At 39.2% G+C, this 18,579-nt stretch overlaps 2 protein-coding genes across 3 annotated transcripts in view; one reads left to right on the forward strand and one right to left on the reverse strand.

Annotated features, from left to right (window-relative positions):
• LOC139478475 (RNA helicase aquarius-like) overlaps window positions 1-11,053 on the reverse strand; it is a 64,160-nt gene extending 53,107 nt beyond the window's left edge. The window contains exons 1-10 of one of the 2 annotated variants that reach the window (XM_071260960.1): window positions 11,016-11,053; window positions 10,059-10,178; window positions 8,608-8,667; window positions 7,769-7,809; window positions 7,048-7,083; window positions 6,344-6,389; window positions 5,716-5,790; window positions 3,082-3,216; window positions 2,461-2,529; window positions 1,018-1,195 (exon numbers count right to left, since the gene is read on the reverse strand). In XM_071260960.1, coding sequence (XP_071117061.1) covers window positions 1,018-1,195; window positions 2,461-2,529; window positions 3,082-3,216; window positions 5,716-5,790; window positions 6,344-6,389; window positions 7,048-7,083; window positions 7,769-7,809; window positions 8,608-8,667; window positions 10,059-10,130 — 712 coding nt within the window. In that variant the 5' untranslated portion in view covers window positions 10,131-10,178; window positions 11,016-11,053. Of the gene's footprint in view, window positions 1-1,017; window positions 1,196-2,460; window positions 2,530-3,081; window positions 3,217-5,715; window positions 5,791-6,343; window positions 6,390-7,047; window positions 7,084-7,768; window positions 7,810-8,607; window positions 8,668-10,058; window positions 10,179-10,931 lie in introns of both variants that reach the window. The other variant, XM_071260959.1, reaches the window with a different exon arrangement.
• A 2,859-nt stretch (window positions 11,054-13,912) lies between these two features.
• Window positions 13,913-18,579, forward strand: part of LOC139478470 (acetyl-coenzyme A synthetase, cytoplasmic-like) — a 53,935-nt gene continuing 49,268 nt past the window's right edge. Inside the window, exon 1 of the mRNA XM_071260939.1 lies at window positions 13,913-14,244. Within this exon, the coding sequence (XP_071117040.1) occupies window positions 13,919-14,244 (326 nt within the window). The 5' untranslated portion in view covers window positions 13,913-13,918. The remainder of the gene's footprint in view (window positions 14,245-18,579) is intronic.

An 18,579-nucleotide genomic window follows, 5' to 3' on the forward strand; every position in this document is an offset into this window, starting at 1 on the left:
TCAGAGCGTCGCTTACCTGATCATGAAAGTGACAGTCGGAATGTGATTTCTAATCATGCAGCCTCGAAAACATTAAAACGGGGTATTCCGAACGATAGTAACGGGCTTAACGACTGAATCTATACAATTTAGACCATATATTAGCCATTCTAAAACGTTCTTTTGTTCAGGTTTCAAATTTTTAAGCGAGAATTTGTCAAAATATATTTTCGAAGCGTAGTCGCCAATTTGAAATTAGTGCCGTAAAGCACGAGAAGCTGCCTTCTGATTGTCTAATGTCGACTTCTTGTCAGTAATTCCATTGGTCGGTCAGAGTTTGCCAAAGGTCGGTCTGACGTGACCCGTAATGGGATGTCCTCATATCTTTGTTTAGCGGCAGCGAGAACTAAGATCTGATTTTAATGAGATTGCATGAAAACACTGCCAGTTTTGTGATGGACATATATATCTTACCATGCTTAATGACAGAGAAAAGATGTGAATTTTCAGAAAAAAATATTTCGGAAACCCATTAGAGCCATATCATGTTATTTTTTTCTTTCTTGAACATTCAACGTGCTAATTTGAAAATCAAGATAACAGGTTGAATCAGCCAGGTGACAGTGACATACCTGAGGACTGAACACTGTTTGTTTGTTGTTTATCGTCATGCTCAGCAAAATTCCAGATATATGACGGCGGTCCGTAAAAATTGAGTCTGGACCAGACCATCTAGTGACTGACATCATGAGCATCGATCCACATAATTCGGAGTCGATTACATAATCATGAGACAGCGAGCCTGACCACCTGATCTTGTTAATCGCCTTTAACGGCAAGCATGTGTTGCAGAAGACCTATTCTACTACGGATCTTCACGGGTCAGCTGAACACTGAATCAGCAAATCAAAGTGACATACCTGAGAGCTTAATACTGAATCAGCCAGGTCACATACCTTAGGGCTGAACACTGAATCAACTGGTCACAGTGACGTACCTTAGGGCTGAACACTGAATCAACTGATCATTGTGACATACCTGAGGGTTGTATAGAGTCCAGGATGGTAAAGTATGTGTTGATGAGTTTTGACAGGAATTCTCTCTCAAACTGGACCTTTTTTCTTTTCTCGTCAGTCAGCTTCTGATCATTCTTTTTTATGGAGTTGAAGAACTTCTTGTATTTAGGATGATCTTGGAAAATTTCTTCTAGTCTGCCCTGTAAACAACCAATTTCATTTGACATAAGTGAATGACTTGAGGTTTCAAGCTATGTTTAAGTGAATGAGTGAGTTTGGTTTTACACCGCTTTTATCAATGTTCCAGCAATATCATGGCGGGGGACACCAGAAATGGGCTTTGTACATTGTACCAATGTCGGGAATCGAACCTGGGTCTTCGGCATGACAAGCGAACGCTTTAACCACTAGGCTACCCGACCGCCCCAAGCTATGTTTAAATTTAGAGCTATATTCGATAAACAGCACGTCAGGGTACAAGGCATCCTGCATGTACATATAGCAGCCAGACAACGATGCAATACTGCTGATGCAGCCTAAATCAAGGAAGGGATATGTTTTCAGAACATTTTGTTATAATCCAGCCTGGATCCGATTGGCTGTGATTGATATTATATGCAAAGATCAATACCATCAATACGATGACAAGCCATCAAAGAAAATCATCAAAAATCTTTCAGATGGAAAGGATTTCTTTGTGTCCTTTACAACTGGAGTTGGCTTTGGTTTCTAGGCAAGGCAATTACCTCCCTTACCTATTTCCTTATCGTGATGTTTGATTGGTCGGTAAAAGTCAAAGAAAATCAAGGGCAGGTAATTTGAATCACAAGAGGCATGTTAATGGATCCAGTGGTTTGTGTAAGTTTACCGAAATGCGAGTCCTGGAGATATAGAGGATGGTTGCTTAGCCTGGAGATATAGAGGATGGTTGCTTAGCCTGGAGATATAGAGGATGGTTGCTTAGCCTTGAGATATGGAGGATGGTTGCTTAGCCTGAAGATATAGAGGATGGTTGCTTAGCCTTGAGATATGGAGGATGGTTGCTTAGCCTGGAGATATAGAGGATGGTTGCTTAGCCTGGGGATATAGAGGATGGTTGCTTAGCCTGGAGATATAGAGGATGGTTGCTTAGCCTGGAGATATAGAGGATGGTTGCTTAGCCTTGAGATATGGAGGATGGTTGCTTAGCCTGAAGATATAGAGGATGGTTGCTTAGCCTGGAGATATAGAGGATGGTTGCTTAGCCTGGAGATATAGAGGATGGTTGCTTAGCCTGGAGATATAGAGGATGGTTGCTTAGCCTTGAGATATGGAGGATGGTTACTTAGCCTTGAGATATAGAGGATGGTTGCTTAGCCTGGAGATATAGAGGATGCTGCATAGCCTGAAGATATAGATATTATATCAACATTAGAATTTCAATATTATCACTGTTGTGTGATAGTGTACAAGTGTCAAAGCTTACCGGCAGTAGGTTGATCCATATGGGGAGGGACACCAGTCTCTGGATCTGCTCACGGATCAGGTCAACCTCCTGTAACCATGGTATCGGTCAGAGCAGGTATTTACAGCAAGTTAAAGCAAGTTTTCACATTTATTTCTAAAACAGTGACTTACTATTAAGAATGCACAGGCCATATCTGTCCTAACCATGTCATAAATTTAACAGTTAACAGATATTTCATTGCATATTTATCTGACAACTTCAACTAAGAAGTGTCTTACAGTACAATGCAAACTCTTGGCCCTACTGAACATGTTCAGTGATGGAGTGAGTGAGGTAGGTATCACCACTGATACATGTGTGCAGGTGCTCTCTCTGGCAGACCCTTTATCCATACAGGTGGTCATGAGCACGGGTACCATGCTGACAAACCCAGAAATAAGGGTGAACCGGGAATCAAACTCAGGATCGTAGGTTCCTGGCATACCTAGGGGATCTAACTCTGCACAATGTTAGGTAGCAATGAGTTTAGGCGCAATAGGGTTTAATGTCACAAGTCTGTGCAGCTTGTCCAATCAACGCTGGTGTTATAGTGCTAGCTCACTGAGACGAGATACCATGCCGCAGTTGAAGTGTACCTACCAGACTGTTGAAGCAGTGGATGAGGAAGACAAGGAGAAGTGACTTCTCCTTCAGTGTGATGTCTCGCTCCTGTAGTGATGCCTCAAGCACCTGCTGGAAGTACTCAGGGAAGTGATCTGGCTTCTTCTTGAACACCTGGCAACGTCAAATATTGTTCAACACGATCAACATGCCAGTATTGGAGGAATAACGCTTGTGAACAAAAAGTGACTAGAGTATGACATGAGGTCAATCTTTAGGTGACAATTCAAATTCATTAAGAAAATATGATTCAAATAAATTTGGATTTTTTTCCCCCTGACCATCCTATATTTCATTGATTAGGAAATGAAAAGTAAAAAAGAGAAAAAAAACATAATAAAAATGTCACTGTTTACAAATATTGTATACTTTCCAGTTTCTAAAAACAAATCACGCGAAATATCCCAGCATCTCCATGATCACCACTCAAACAAATGGGCCCCGCACTGTAATCCTGTGCATGGCAGCCTACACCTCCTGATCATGTGGTTACTCCTGCCACATCATTCTCTTTCCCAGAGCTAACAAGCTAGGGGAGCTGTGAGTGAGTGAGTGAATTTGATTTTACCCCGCTTTTAGCAATATTCCAGCAATATCACGGCGAGTGACACCAGAAATGGGCTTCACACATTGTACCCATTTCGAGATTCGAACCCGGGTCTTCGGCATGACGAGCGAATGCTTTAACCACTAGGCTACCCGACCGCCCAATAGAGGAGCTGTGATGTCGGGAGGGCATATAGCATATTAGATAGGATAAGTATATAAATATACAATTAATGTAACATTTACACATTTTTAAACGTATCCTATCTCACACTATGTATTTATCCTATGGCTGGATGGTGTGGCACAGATACCCTAGCCATTAGTAGACTACAACAGTGAGACAGACACGTGGAAGCTGGCGCTGAACAGCGAGATAAATACATAATTTATAACCATGATAACACTGCCTTGCATCGTAAAGACAAGAATTTGTGAGCAGGAAAACATATCATAACAGGCAATATGATCCCGATACATTAGTTGGATGAACAGCATGAAATTTGGTATAACATGCGTTACACGTTTTCACGTATGACATCGTTACATGAACGACCACGTAGCTGTAAAGAACAATCTATACAGCATGACTTATAATCGTTCATTGTGGCCGCCGTAGGACGTGGGATGAAGAGTCTCTACTGGGAGCGCTGAAGTGGTCTCGCCAATCTGGTTGTCCCGAAAGCTGATTCTACGAGATAAATTCCCAGCACAGGCCCAGAAATATCTTCCTATTTTGTAACCTCTCAAACTGGACCCCGTTAACATCCAGAGAACGGATTTCACTAACTTGCCCAGCAGATGCAAGGGCCAGGAGAAAGACTGTCTTGAAGGTGATTGATCACAGATCCTTGTCAACAAGCAGTTCATATTCAGCCAAAGGCGATGTAGGACCATATGATGGACAGTAGCTCATCAACCGTAGATAGCTTTGATCTGGTTGTAGTAGCAATGACAGAGTTAATCACAGAAAGATAGGTAGCCAACTGGATCCTTTAAGCTTCCGGTAGATGGAAAATGATGGAGGTAGCTGGCAATCTGTTGTGGAAAAGCAGTGGTAGGTGTTAGAGCGTCTTAGTAGAGAAATGGTGAGCTTCCGTGACAGTCTTGGCTACTCTCCTTGAATACCCTTTGTCGACAAGGGATGTAGAGAAGTAGGGCTTTGGGCAATGGGTAGAGCAGGTGGGAGTCAGGCTGAAGGAGAACATCGTCACGTAGTAGAGGACGTTGGAACCTTCAGGGCCACAAGTAGTCTTAGACAATCCATATGTGCTGGAATCTTCCACAGGAAAGCAGAGAGTCTGCAGCCGATTGCGTCATCTACAAATGATCTAGGTCGATATGCACGGGATTACAAGCGTGACCCATTTGAATGGGTGGTCCCCATGGTAATGCTGGGATGTGTTCCGGTGACTTGTGTTTAGAAGCTGGAATCTTTGTTCAAGTAAGTTTTCACAGGATAGAAAGAAAGAAGAAATGTATAGTGTGAGATAGGATAAGTTTAAAAAGGTAATATTTAGTATAGTTAGTCAAATATGTTTCTGAAAAATAGTCTCCAACCATTGTAACATAAAAGAGAATAAGACGTTCATGTTACTGTAAATACATCCTACTCATTGTTTGATAGGGACAATCAGACATGTCATTCTTTTTGATAATATACACTTGACCTATTATGAGAATCAGTTTTGTGTAAATCCCTATCAAAAGTGTAGCATAGTATACCTCCTGAATGTTAAGCAAACTTAGCATTTTAACTCTTTTGCCCTCAACACCAACCACCCCAAACACACTAATGCCAAATAATATAAAGTGAACGTCAAGTAATGGGTGATTGAGCAGTGTTTTACGCCGCTTTTAGCAATATTCAAGCAATATCATGGCGGGGGACACCAGAAATGGGCTTCACACATTGTGGAGAATTGAACCTCGGGTCTTCAGCGTGACGAGTGAAGCCTTTAACCACTAGGCAACCCCACCACTCTGAACGTCAAATAAAAATACATTTAAACTACTTTCATTTCGTAGTTGTGACTGGTTACTACTAAATAGAGTGACAGCACTTACCTCCCATGCTGGCACTCTCTCTCGTATCTTCTCATTCACGATGATTGCTATTGACATCATGTGGGCAGTGCTCGTCTGCAATTGCAGGAAGAAAAATCATGTAACACAGGAAATGACACCATTTACTTTTGGAAATATACATTAAATGATAACTACATGAACGTGATGTATGCAATTCATTGTTTTACATTGATGATAAATAGGTGTGTCATATGACTATAGTTACCATATTCGACGTAATAAGTGCCCCGCTCTAAGTCTAATAAGCCCCCACGGCGATATTTGCTAATATTTGGCAAGTGAACAATCACAATGTGCACCCCTTCCGATTGTTCAATGTACACAATACTTATTTATTCGTGTATAATACATGTATTAAATGCATCCTTAATTATGGGAAATTAAATTCTGGAAAAATATATCTGTCGCATATAAACATTTCAGGCTGTCAGCATAAACCACGAAATTTACAATCTTTCAACTCTGTTGTTTTTCACCAAAATAATATTCTAATAAGAGCACCATGGGCGCTTATTATGTCAAATACAGTAATCTGTCATTTGTTTCGAAATGAATATGAATATACTAAATGTCACCCATCAGGCATAGGAATATGATAAATTCTCACCTTTTTGGGATCATAATTTGGCCAAAGGTAATTCTCCAAGTAACGACTGAAAATATAGAATTAACATGTCTGTTTAGTCAAGTAATGAAATGAGGTTGTGTTCAACTCACGGAAGTCAAATGAGCCCCGTGCCATGAACTCTGTGAGAACTACAACATTGTCTGATACGGAAGCATCATGTAGAGCAGATTCCAAAAGACTATAGTACATGATGCTTACCATGTCAAGTCCATTGCTTGATGTTAACTCAGTGCTCATTGCATCTCTGTTGCTTGAACTACGCCATCACTTCATTTGTTGGTTAATCAAAGAGACGACATCTTAAAGGGGCCATATGTACCAGTATTCACAGGTTATGGAGAAAAGTATGAATACAAAAACAATGAAGGATCAATGTCTTTCTTGAGTGAACTGGATTTAATGCTGCTTTTATCAGTATTCCTGTTATATCACGGTGTGTGTGGGAGGAACATCCGAGGTGACGCAGGTTTCAGATGCTTACCACATTGGTGAAGCCCACAAGCAATACATTATAATATTATCAGGGAGAAGCGGGGGTCGAGCCCACAACTATAGGTTCCTGTGTGCCCAAGGGACGCAACTCTGCACAGCGAACTGCAGTGCCTCAGATGACTGGGCCACCAGTGCCCCGTCTTTCTTGATGATATAAATTGTATAATAGCAATGATATGATGATGACTCACCTGAATTCTAACATCATTATCCGTCTTGTGGAAAACCTGCAAAATAATTTACAATGGTATCAATAATATTGATTTGTCATCGAGTATTACTAGCACTTGATTGCTACCTTTCATCAAGCATTCCACATGTGATCAGGGTTTTACTGCATGAAAACTGTTGTGTCCTATATGCTTTGTTGGTTTGTTTGTTTGTTGTTTAACGCCACAATCAGCAATATTCCAGCTATATGACGGCAGTCTGTAAATAATCTGTAATAAGTCTGGACCAGACAGTCTAGTGATTGACATCATGAGCATCAATCCACACAATTGGGATACGATGAAATGTATCAACCAAGACAGCAAGCCTGACCACCTGATCCCGTTAGTTGACTCTTACGACAAGCATAAAGCATGGGTTGCTGAAGACGGATTATACCCCGGATCTTCACGGGTCTGTTCTATATGCCTGTGTCCTATAAACTGTCACTGGATGAAATATAGTTCTCGGAGGACACACACAATTGACAATTTCGTGCTGATTGAATGAATCATTAAAGTAATCAATATTGTATGTTATATATAACTGATATTTATATTCTGGTGAGAAATATACTCAAAGTTTAGAGTGACAGTGGTTGTGTTATTTCAATCAAACACTGACATCCGACATATCATAAGCTAATAGCTTCTCAGCATATGCACTGAGATGATAAATTAATACAACACATATGTTACTTACTTGGAGGCAACAACTTCATTTTTGTAGAGATCTTCAACAATCTGGAAACAGGAAAACAGATGAAAATAACGTCCATAATCATAATAATTACTTACCTTGTGATAGTTTTCATTTCCTACCTTTCTCATATACATTATGATGAAGCTCTTACGATAGCATGAAGTGGGATTTTACAGTTATAACAAACTATGTGAAAATCTTAATTGAGTTAGGGGCTTTAACATATACCGTATTCGACGTAATAAGCGCCCCGTTCTAATAAGCGCCCACGGCGACCTTTGCTAATATATTGGCTAGTGAACAATCCCAATTAGCACCCCTTCCGATTGATCAATGTACACAAGACATATTTATTCGCGTATACTACGCACTCGTGTGTTATATGCACCCTTAATTATGGGCAATTAAATTCTGGAAAAATATATCTGTCGTATATCAACATTTCAGGCTGTCAGCAGAAACCATGAAATTTATCTTTCAACTCTGTTTTTTTCACCAAAATAATATTCTAATAAGACCCCCTATTTCTAATTTTGAGAGCGCCCTGGGCGCTTATTACGTCGAATACGGTATTTATAAATGAAATGTCATGTTAGTATTTCAGTTGCAATACATGTCAGCATACATGTGGGAGCATTGCCAAATGCACTGCATGTCATACATATTTACAACCTTGCTGAAACCCACCATAATGCATCATAAACAAAATTGGATTCAAACCTATGATGAACCTGGCAGCTACATAAAAGACAATATTCTGCACTTAAAAAACAATGTTAGATAAAACTGTTAACAGTTGAAGGGATATCCTTTCACTGCAGTTACCATATATGGCCTACCTGGGGTTTAAATGTTGATCCTTCCTTCAAAGCCTGTTCGATCCAATACTGACTGGCAACCTGAAAAAACGAAGTCAAGATCGTATCATGAGGCATCTTCCCAAGGCAAAAGAGTTAACTGACTACAAAAGTCCAGTTTCCACCCTTGCCGAACTAGGATGGTATTATGGAGTTACATTTTGGCTGGGCTAAGGGGTCTATGCACAGTCCAATCAAAACCGTGCACCGAAATAGAAATCCGGTTCGTAAACTGTCGTGCAGATTTCGGTCGATTGCAGGATTTGCAAAGCATGTGCACCGCCAACTCGTTGACAGCAGATATTTTACAAATCTTTTCATGTTTTTAATCAAGGTTCTCACAGGATTTGGAGCATTTCGCGATGTAAGACCCGTTTTATCACAATATAGATCTTGATTATCGATTAGATCGTCCTGACCGGGCGCCACCATTTTATGTGAAGCAAACGCAAGTGATACGAGAGATGGAATCTGATTGGTCCATAGGAGTGGCTTAGAAGGGACATAACTGGTAATAGCCACTGGTGGCGCTACAATTGAGCCCAGTTATTCAAGCTTAGTTCGGCAAGGGTGGAAACTGGACTTTTTTAAGTCAGTTAACTCTCTTGCCTTGGGAAGATGATCATGAGGTAACACTGTAAAGACTAGTGAGAAAATTACTGACATACAATGTAAATGGTAGGATTTATCTAGGTCTGTGCAGAGGCCATATCTGGCCCCATATCTCCAGTACAAGTCAGGAAAAATTCCCAAATTTGAACATGTCGAATTAATAACCTTTCAAGTTCACGTTAATATGGTTATAACTGATGTTATGAGTCCTAATGAAGACTTGTGCATCACTGATAATGTGGCCAATAACCATGATAAAGAGGAAGTGGCTTCTAAGCTTAGTTTTAGATTATGGAATACAACGCTGATTGGTAAAATACCTCTGAATTTAAGAAAAAAAGAACTAAACATAGATGTTTTCCCCAAATTGCCTGGTCTACTCATTGGTGACCAACTCGTATTATTCCGGGACAAGCCGAATAGCGACTCGTGCCCCCTTCAGTCCTGTGGCCATTTTTGTGGCTGGGTTCCGCCTTATACCTAAAACAATTGTCAACTCGTTGCGTAATGGTTCACATATATTTCCCACAATATTATAGATATTTCAGATGAAATTTAAAGCACATCGGGACGTGCGGAAGTATACAGTATGATTGAACACATTTAACTGTGTCTTGGGTTTGTTTTTAGATGCAAGACATATGTAAAACCAAAAATTATTTCTGAGGGATTCTTTGACGAATAACTTGAAATCATACACGCATTCTGATTGGTGTGTCACATATTCGCACATAACATTCATCGATGGGGGGACGAGTCCTCTTGCAGGTTACTGAAAGGGGCAAGTGGTGACAAATGTGTCTTCTACCAAGACTACTAACCTGCATTATAGTGTCACCCTGTATCTGTTCCACTGTCAGGGACAGACTTTTCTTCCCACTGGGAGCACTCATGATGTTAGTTTGTGTCAGTCTGCTTGATCAAAATTGAAGGTGATAAACCTGAAAATGTATCATGTTTATGACAAACATAAAAATATATCATTATTCACATATATTGATGACAGTGATTCAGGTTGTAATATGCTGCCTTTAGCATTGTGTAGAGCAGCATGAAAATAATTGATTCCAGACCAGACGATCCAATGATTGATATTGTGAGCAACTATCCACATTGTCAAAGTACAATGACACTCAATGATGACATACGACAATGATATTGTTACTTCCATTGCCCTTAGCCTCAAACCTTGTCATATTTAACCAGTAGCACGTACATTGGTCATCCTTGTTCTGATGTGTCTAAATAACCAGCATATTGTTATGTAACATTATCACCCTTCATGTTAGTCAACATGGTAAATACCCCAGCCATGTTCATCAGTGTTTATGCATGCATGTTTCGTACATTGCTATGGTCATGTTATCTCAGACAATATTCTTGTCATCAAGGGCACCATGATGTAACGTCAACAAACTACATGTCTAAGTTGTTTATTCAGAGAGATATTTATAGCGTGATCTCGAAAAGACTGTTAACAGCAGGCCACAGTAGTTAACGTTGTTGGTACAAAATGTGGACCAACTGCTATGCGACCAGTTGTCTGCAATCTTTTCCTACACACGACACACTGTAAATTTGGATAAACTTAAAATTCAAAATATATGCGAACATGCCTGACGAAATGTAAAATTCAACAATACATTTGCAGAAAAGATCGTGGACAGCGAAACAGTTTCACAAATTATACATACGATTGATTTCGCGTATGCTGATGAATTATGTTGAACAAAGCTTGAGAATAGTCATAGTTAACCGGTTTTGCTTTATAAACGTACTTCACATGTGCCGGAAGTTGATTTCCGGAAGTCAACATCATAGCAAAGCTAAAAAAAAAAAAGGTTTCGTATAAAGCTATCAAAGACACAGTTTCGTAACGATTCACTCCCTAACTCGATGGAAAGTGAAGTAAATTGGTTAAAATTAACCAATCGTATAAGCTAGGCTCCTTATTATTTCGTATAGTAAACACTACCCTCAGTTGAAATTTCTCCCAGGGAAACGCAAATATGAACAAGAGGAGGCACCACTTTAGTAGTAGTTCTCAGCTAGTTTAGTAAAAGTACTTGTTTGGGACCGTTCATTATTTATGGGGTGTGGGGGTGGATTTATGGAATCTGCTCTTCACGTTGCTTCAGTATCAGACAATGTTCTTACACAGCTCATAGATTGGGGCTCATTTGATATATAGAATCTAGTTACAGATTATGACACTACCACACCAAACTCGATACCCCACATGGATACAATATGCAAAGACCAATATTGGTGTCCCCTGTCGGGATGTTGCTAACATATAACTGAAAGCGGTTTTAAACCCTCCCTCACTAGCTCTTCAATAGTCACTGAAGCATGCGTAAAATACCGTCATATATTCCCTTGCCAGATTTTCTTGTCTGGACAAAAATGTCTCCTCATTATCTATTGTGGCGAAATGTCTTCTAGAAATACGGGCGTTCAAGGGGTCTTAAAAAATATACTTGATATGTTTCATAAATAAATTCCACGCATACAAACACATTTCATGTGAAACCAAAAGATTAAAAACACACTAAAATCACATTAAAATACTTCCCATTCAATCATCCATACGTCCCATGAGTGAGTGAGTGAGGTGGGTTTAACGCCGCTTTTAACACTATTGCAGTTGTATCACGGCGTATCAGCTTAATGTGGGAGGAAAGCCCGAAGTGATGCAGGTCTCGGACGTTTACCACTTCGGTGAAACCCACGGGCACGGGTATGGTGCTGACAAACCTAGAAACATAATCGGTCATACGTCCCATGAAGCAACTACAGATAATTATCTGAAAATGAAGGTTTGATAAGCAGGATGCTTCACAGAATGTTTTGTTTTTTTGCTGGAGCGTAAACTACTATTAAACTGCCGGACACCTACGTTTGGTGGTGACTAAAATGAAACAAACAAGGAATGGTTATTCAATTGTGATGTAAGTTTTTATAGGGGTATTATAGTTGTTTTTTAAACGCCGCTTTTAACAGTATTCCAGTTATATCACGGCGTGTAAGCTTAATGTGGGAGGAAAGCCCCAAGTGATGCAGGCCTCAGACGTTTACCACTTCGGTGAAACCCACGACTACGGGTATGGTTTCTGATAAACCTAGAAACAGAATCGGGACGAACCGGGATTCGAACCCACAATCATAGGTTTCTGGCTTGCCAGACTCTGCGCAGAGAATCGCGGCGCTTTGAAGACTGGACCACCCGTGCCCCCTTTTCGGACTAGTAACATTATAATAACATTTGTATTTTTGGGTCACATGCCCATTTTTCAGGTATATACTTTCTTTTGCCAGCAGTTTAATAACACGAATAAACAGAATGGAAACATCCATTAGTTACAGGACAGCGCTAATATATTATATGTAACAAAGACCATAGTCTCTGATCATATTATTAAATATAACATTTGTTCAGGCCTGAGACTTATTTTTAAACCGAAGTTAGTTTCAATCTTACTGTGCCATCAAATTAGATGTATATGAAGCTATGATGGTTTTGTTACACATTTTGTTTGAATACTTTGGAAGTAGAAAAAAAAGACAAAAATAAAAGGTGATCATCCTCTAGCCCTTGGGTTACTAACCGAATCAGACCTGTACCAATTAACTTGCATTCTTATTTTCTGAAACTTATAAAGCTACAATGCGGTTAATGAATGATTTAATTATGAATTAATCGTCCCATCAAATTGTCGGAGAAAGTTATAAATCAGGAATATAATAGGGAATGGTAGTAACCTTTGTCAATTTCTCGTACTTGAAGATTATAGATTTATTTGCAAACAGACAAAAATTGAAAACGTTTTGCGATATAGAAATTCGTATGGGAAATATAATGCGCATAAAGAGAAGAGAGATATCTATATGTTACAGAATAGCAACAAGATACCATGCCAGAGATCAGGATTCTGATTATATGCTAAAAATTAACGTATGTTCAGGCCTGAGAATTAAACTATTGGAGGGTGGCTAAATATGAAACAAAGAATAAATAGTTCTTCGATGGTGATGTATCGTAGTTTTTGACCTGTTTTCAGGGTTTCGGCGACTGGTTTCAGCCAAGTAACGTTTTGATAACGTATGTAATGTTTGGTCAAATCTAAGAAAACTTTCAACATTATTGGTAAAATTGTTCTACAAGTGTATACTCTCTTTTGTCCGACAGTTTATTCTCGTTTATTCATAAAACGAAATTGGTTTCCATTTCACTGTGTCAACCAATCAACTGTTTATCAACCTATCGAGTTTATTTATTACGCTTAGATACTTTCGATGAAGCAAAAACCCTGAATACATGAGCGTGGAGAAAATAAACATATTTAATTATTTACATGAAATGTTTATCGCGATATATTGCATCATTGAAACTATGTCATAGATTCGCGCTGTTGTGACTTATGTGAGATCGGTTACCGCTAATAACGGAATAATCATGTTAATCACGTGTGTTTGTTATCTATTTCACCTGTCACAATAGGTTACAGGTCTAATTTCGTTTGAAAACCCCATCGTCTTTCTTTGTCGTACGACAGGTGCGATGATGCGTTACAACCAATGAAAATGCTCCTGTCAAATAACGACAGCTCCTGCTGTCCAATGGTATGCGAGATAAGAAAACAGTTGCCGGTGAAACTCATAGTCGGGATCACAACCGAAGATGGCGGACAGCGAGAACTCGGTAGAAATGGAGGGACTTTTCCAGCCCCCAAACGAGCTTCAGAAAGATGCTCACGTCAAGAGCTTTGATCAGTATAAAGAAATGTACAAGAAGTCTGTGGAACAGCCAGAAGAATTTTGGAAGGAGATTGCAAAAGAATTTTATTGGAAGTCGCCCCCCACTGGCCGATTTCTTGACTACAACTTCGACTACACACAAGGACCGATATCCATCAAATGGATGGAAGGAGCGAAAACTAACATCTGCTACAACATGCTTGACAGAAACATCGAGCGTGGTTTGGGAGACAAGATTGCATTTTACTGGTAAGACTGTCATACAGGTTTTTGGGTTCAGATGTAGCAAACTAGAGTGTCAAATGAGCCAAGTGTCAGGCCATGAAGTCCATCCAAAGTTGTGACGTAACTTTGCCTTTGACGTAATCTGGTGAATATTGACGTATCTTCTATCGATCACAGAAATATTTACTGTTATTTCAAATATTTGTTGAAGTGACATACGGGAATAAAAGAAGATAGTGATTGTGAACGTGGTTGGTGCACTTTTTAGCTGCAACTGAATAGCAAAGTTTCTAAAAAAGATTTCATGTTTATGTTGTACCGAAAACGTATAGGCCTTTAGATCTACATACGTCTTTGGTTCTAGAATACTAAAGGACCAGACCCGTGAAGATTCCGGGGTAGAATAGGTCTTCAGCAACCCATGCTTGTCGTAAAAGGCGATTAACGGGATCGGGTGGTCAGGCTCGCTGGCTTGGTTGATGCATGTCATCAATCCCAATTGCGTGGATTGATGCTCATGATATTAATCACTGGATTGTCTTGTCCAGACTCGATTATTTACAGACCGCCATCATATAGCTGGAATATTGCTGAGTGCGGCGTTGAACAACCAACCAACCAACTAAAGGACCAGGAGCATATTGCACCCATCCTGTTCACTGGCTTAACAATAATATCATTATCATTATTTAGTATGTTAACCAGATATGGCTGAAATATATTTTGCTGTAGTTACTAAAACATTTCCATGGATGCAGTAAACCTGACATATTAGATAGCCAGAATCATCAGTATTTGTAGCTGTACACAAATAGACTTTTTTTTCTTATTGACCCTGTCAATTAATAATATGTATGTTTGTGTACATGAAGACTACATCTACAAATTCTTGTGCCCGAATAGGGGTTATAGCGAAAACGGCACCTCAGCAAAACAGCACCGACTGCCGAAAACGGCACCTCGACTCAAGCGAAAACGGCTAGTATTGCCTGGCAAAAAGAGGAAATACCATGAAAATACATCACATACATCCAATAACATGTACATACATCAAATACTATGTAAAGAAACCATATATATTACTACAAAAATGGTTGTTACCGTTATCAAAAATAGAGGTGCCGTTTTCGCCCGACACATAATAGCCATTTTCGCCAAATGCGGTGCCTTTTTTGCCAGAGAAATCGGTTACGTTTTGTTGAGGTGCTGTGTTAGCCTGCACCCCCCGAATAGTGATGACATACCTTTAAAATTTGATAATCTACTAATAGACAGGGGCTAGCAGGCTTTTTCCAATTTGCATCCTTAATTTCTATATCATATGCTGTACAATGAATGAGTGCAATCAAGGATATCATAGTTCAAGAATGTTAAAAATAAACCCAAACAAAATAAAAAATATGGCATGAGCATTATGAGCAGTAATTAATTCAGCATGTTGAGCATATTGAGAAGGATCTCTTCTTTGTCAGTTAAATATATTTTCAATATGATCAATTCAAACATATTGAGAATTAATTACAACAATATTATTATATTATGAGTAATCACTAGACCTTTTGTCTAGTTTGAAATACACACACACACAGAGACACAGAGACACAGACACACACATCGGCAGTCTGCCTAATCCTTTTACTAGCAGGCTGTGGAGGAGGCTGTGGTCAAACCTTAAGTCGCATAGCCACCTTGCAGGGCTCCGAAAATTTTAAAACTCATCACCTCTAGGACGTTTTTTCCAGCACTCAGAGATTAAATATGGCTTCCATTTTCCTCATTTCATGGCGATTTATGAGCAAAAAAAGAAGTTGTTGTACATATTATTTCAAAATGTCTGCCGGTAAACCGGGTTGTCATGTCACCGAGATGATCCAATTTAGAAAAATTAAACATACACAGAGAAGGGGTGAAATTTTGACTAGCCAGACGGGCCATCTACTTTATGCATCAGCAAGCCCTTTGTAACTTTAACTGGCCATGGGCCAACAGGCCAGCAGTTGTGTCGACCCCTGTTGACAGAACTTGTCTCTTGGCATCATTTCGAGTAGTATCTAATGTTGTTATGTGATGTATATGGACTGTTAATTACCAGCTTATCAGACAGAAAATGTTTTGGACTGTAGCTTCAAACGAGTGGCGAAGCTTACAGACAACTGCTGTCTCACACAATGTGGTATCTTTTCACCATATTTGCCAAACTCAGTGTTCATATTTACCGGTAATTACCGGTTTTGAAATTAGGCTTGGACCGGTAATTCATGTGACTGCCAGTCCCTGTTGACCGGCAAATAAAGTATCAAATACATCTTTGTTGTTGAACAAAATATTGGCAATATTCATATAAGTATATTTTTTTAACGAAATCAGCTTGTCTGTTACCATCAGGGTTTCCCCTTGTCTATTTTTAGTTCAAGGGTGTAACATTTCGCTTTGATTCAAGGATAAATATATATTTGTAGCAACTTAGTCTCGAAACACATGTTTTTTAAAAAAAATGAGACAATGACATGTAGATCTAACCACTGGTAAGTTTCTTCAGTGATGACATTGCAGTGAACATAATGTTGACAAAATTAAAATCATGTAATTTTCATATTTTTTTTTTATTTGTTGAAAGTCGGGACTGACATAAATTTGTGGGGACTGGTCATTTTTAGTGGACTGGGATTGGCAGTTTCAAAAGCCAGCAGGAACACTGCAAACAAAAGTTAAGCCATCATCTCATTGGTAGCCAAGGAACTCCATGCAGTGAATCATGTAATGAAGTCCATTTGTACTGTGAGTTCATCAAAGGTTCACAATCATTGTGTTCAGTAGGGAGTACAGCTGTATAGGGCCCGGCTGACATAAGCCCATCATTTGGTCAGTGATATCCCTGGCTGTGATAACAGCTTGTGACATCTGTGGTATTATCCAACCAACAATTATGGGTGTTTTGAACACAAGTCGTGTTTAGATGTTCAAAGATAACATAGGTTAGATGAGGGTGACATGTTTTATACCTCTGTTTTGTCCTGACTACAAAGATGTGTCTGTCACAGTGACTCGAAATGGAAACTTGCTGAATTTTTTAAAGCGTGTCATGGTTCATATTATAATTCGATATTAGATTTTGTACGTATGGCACTGTTTAAATAGTGCCCAGTGCCTATAGCAGGAATTTATCATGGATTCCAAATTAAGTGCCCATGGCAAGCAAATTAGGACAAAATTGTGATATTGTTCCAAATTTGATTATTTTGATGTTCTTATTTTCATAAATTCTGAGGAATTTGGAAATCTTGAATTCAAAATAGTAATATTGGCTATCATTTGCTGCAGGTTTGGGCCGACTATTGACCTCTTAACAGGTCTAAATAAATCTCTGTACAGGGCACAATTAGAAATTATATTTGTTACCTACTTTGTGACAAGGTTTATAATATGAAGCCAGTGACAAATGCTTTCGGCACAAGTAAAATGGACAAACAAGTGGAAAATGAGGGAAAGAAATGTGTATTTATTACTATGCACGTGTGCAACAGATGTTTAGATGTGCAATGATAAGGAGTTGTATTCAAGAATGTTTTGTCATGTTCATAGTACAGATAGCTTTCATAAAACAACATTCATCGCCAGCTTTATGTAACATACATTATAACAGGGTATTTACAAAATATTTGTTGTGTGTCCTTCAGGCGCCAGGAACTTATTTCAACTTTGCGATTACAAGTTTAATCCTCAATTCGCATGATCAGCACATGATGCAAGAAATTTCAAACCCTGGAATATTTGCTATCGTGGTAATTGCTCGTTCAGTTTAAGTTCAACCGACGGTATAATGAGTGCAGAAAAAATCAGTTGTTAATAGACATTATTTGGTGTACCAGGTTTGTTAGCACTTGTGCAGGAGGCTCAATTTCAAACCCTCATCCTAAAATTGTTGGTGTGCACGCCGAATATAGATCTTCTCGAGTGATTAATGATTATCATGATTATGTAGTTCATATTGTATAGCACCTCTGATGACCTTGACCTTGACTACACCACACCAGACATTCAGTGCCTCAGGCCTGTGTTGGTATATTGTCAGTTTGTTGACAGTGCTCTTTGACGTTAAACAGTACACAACATAGGTCTGTAATGTACACATCTATCATGCTGGTTTCTGTGTGACCTGCATGAAGTGTTTACAGGGAAAGGTTGATATATAGTATCTACTGATGTACTTACTATGGTACTATTCAGCTGTCTTAACCAAGGTAACTGGAGTAATTTATTTAGTCAACTTGTTTGGTAACTTTCATCTTCTCGAGGAAAGGGAGTTAACTGACTTTAAAAGTCCAGTTTCCACCCTTGCCGAACTAGGCTGGAATTCCT

Source organism: Haliotis cracherodii, unplaced genomic scaffold, assembly GCF_022045235.1.
Source record: "Haliotis cracherodii isolate W230 unplaced genomic scaffold, xgHalCrac1.p SCAF_4, whole genome shotgun sequence".
Taxonomy (NCBI): Eukaryota; Metazoa; Mollusca; class Gastropoda; order Lepetellida; family Haliotidae; genus Haliotis; species Haliotis cracherodii.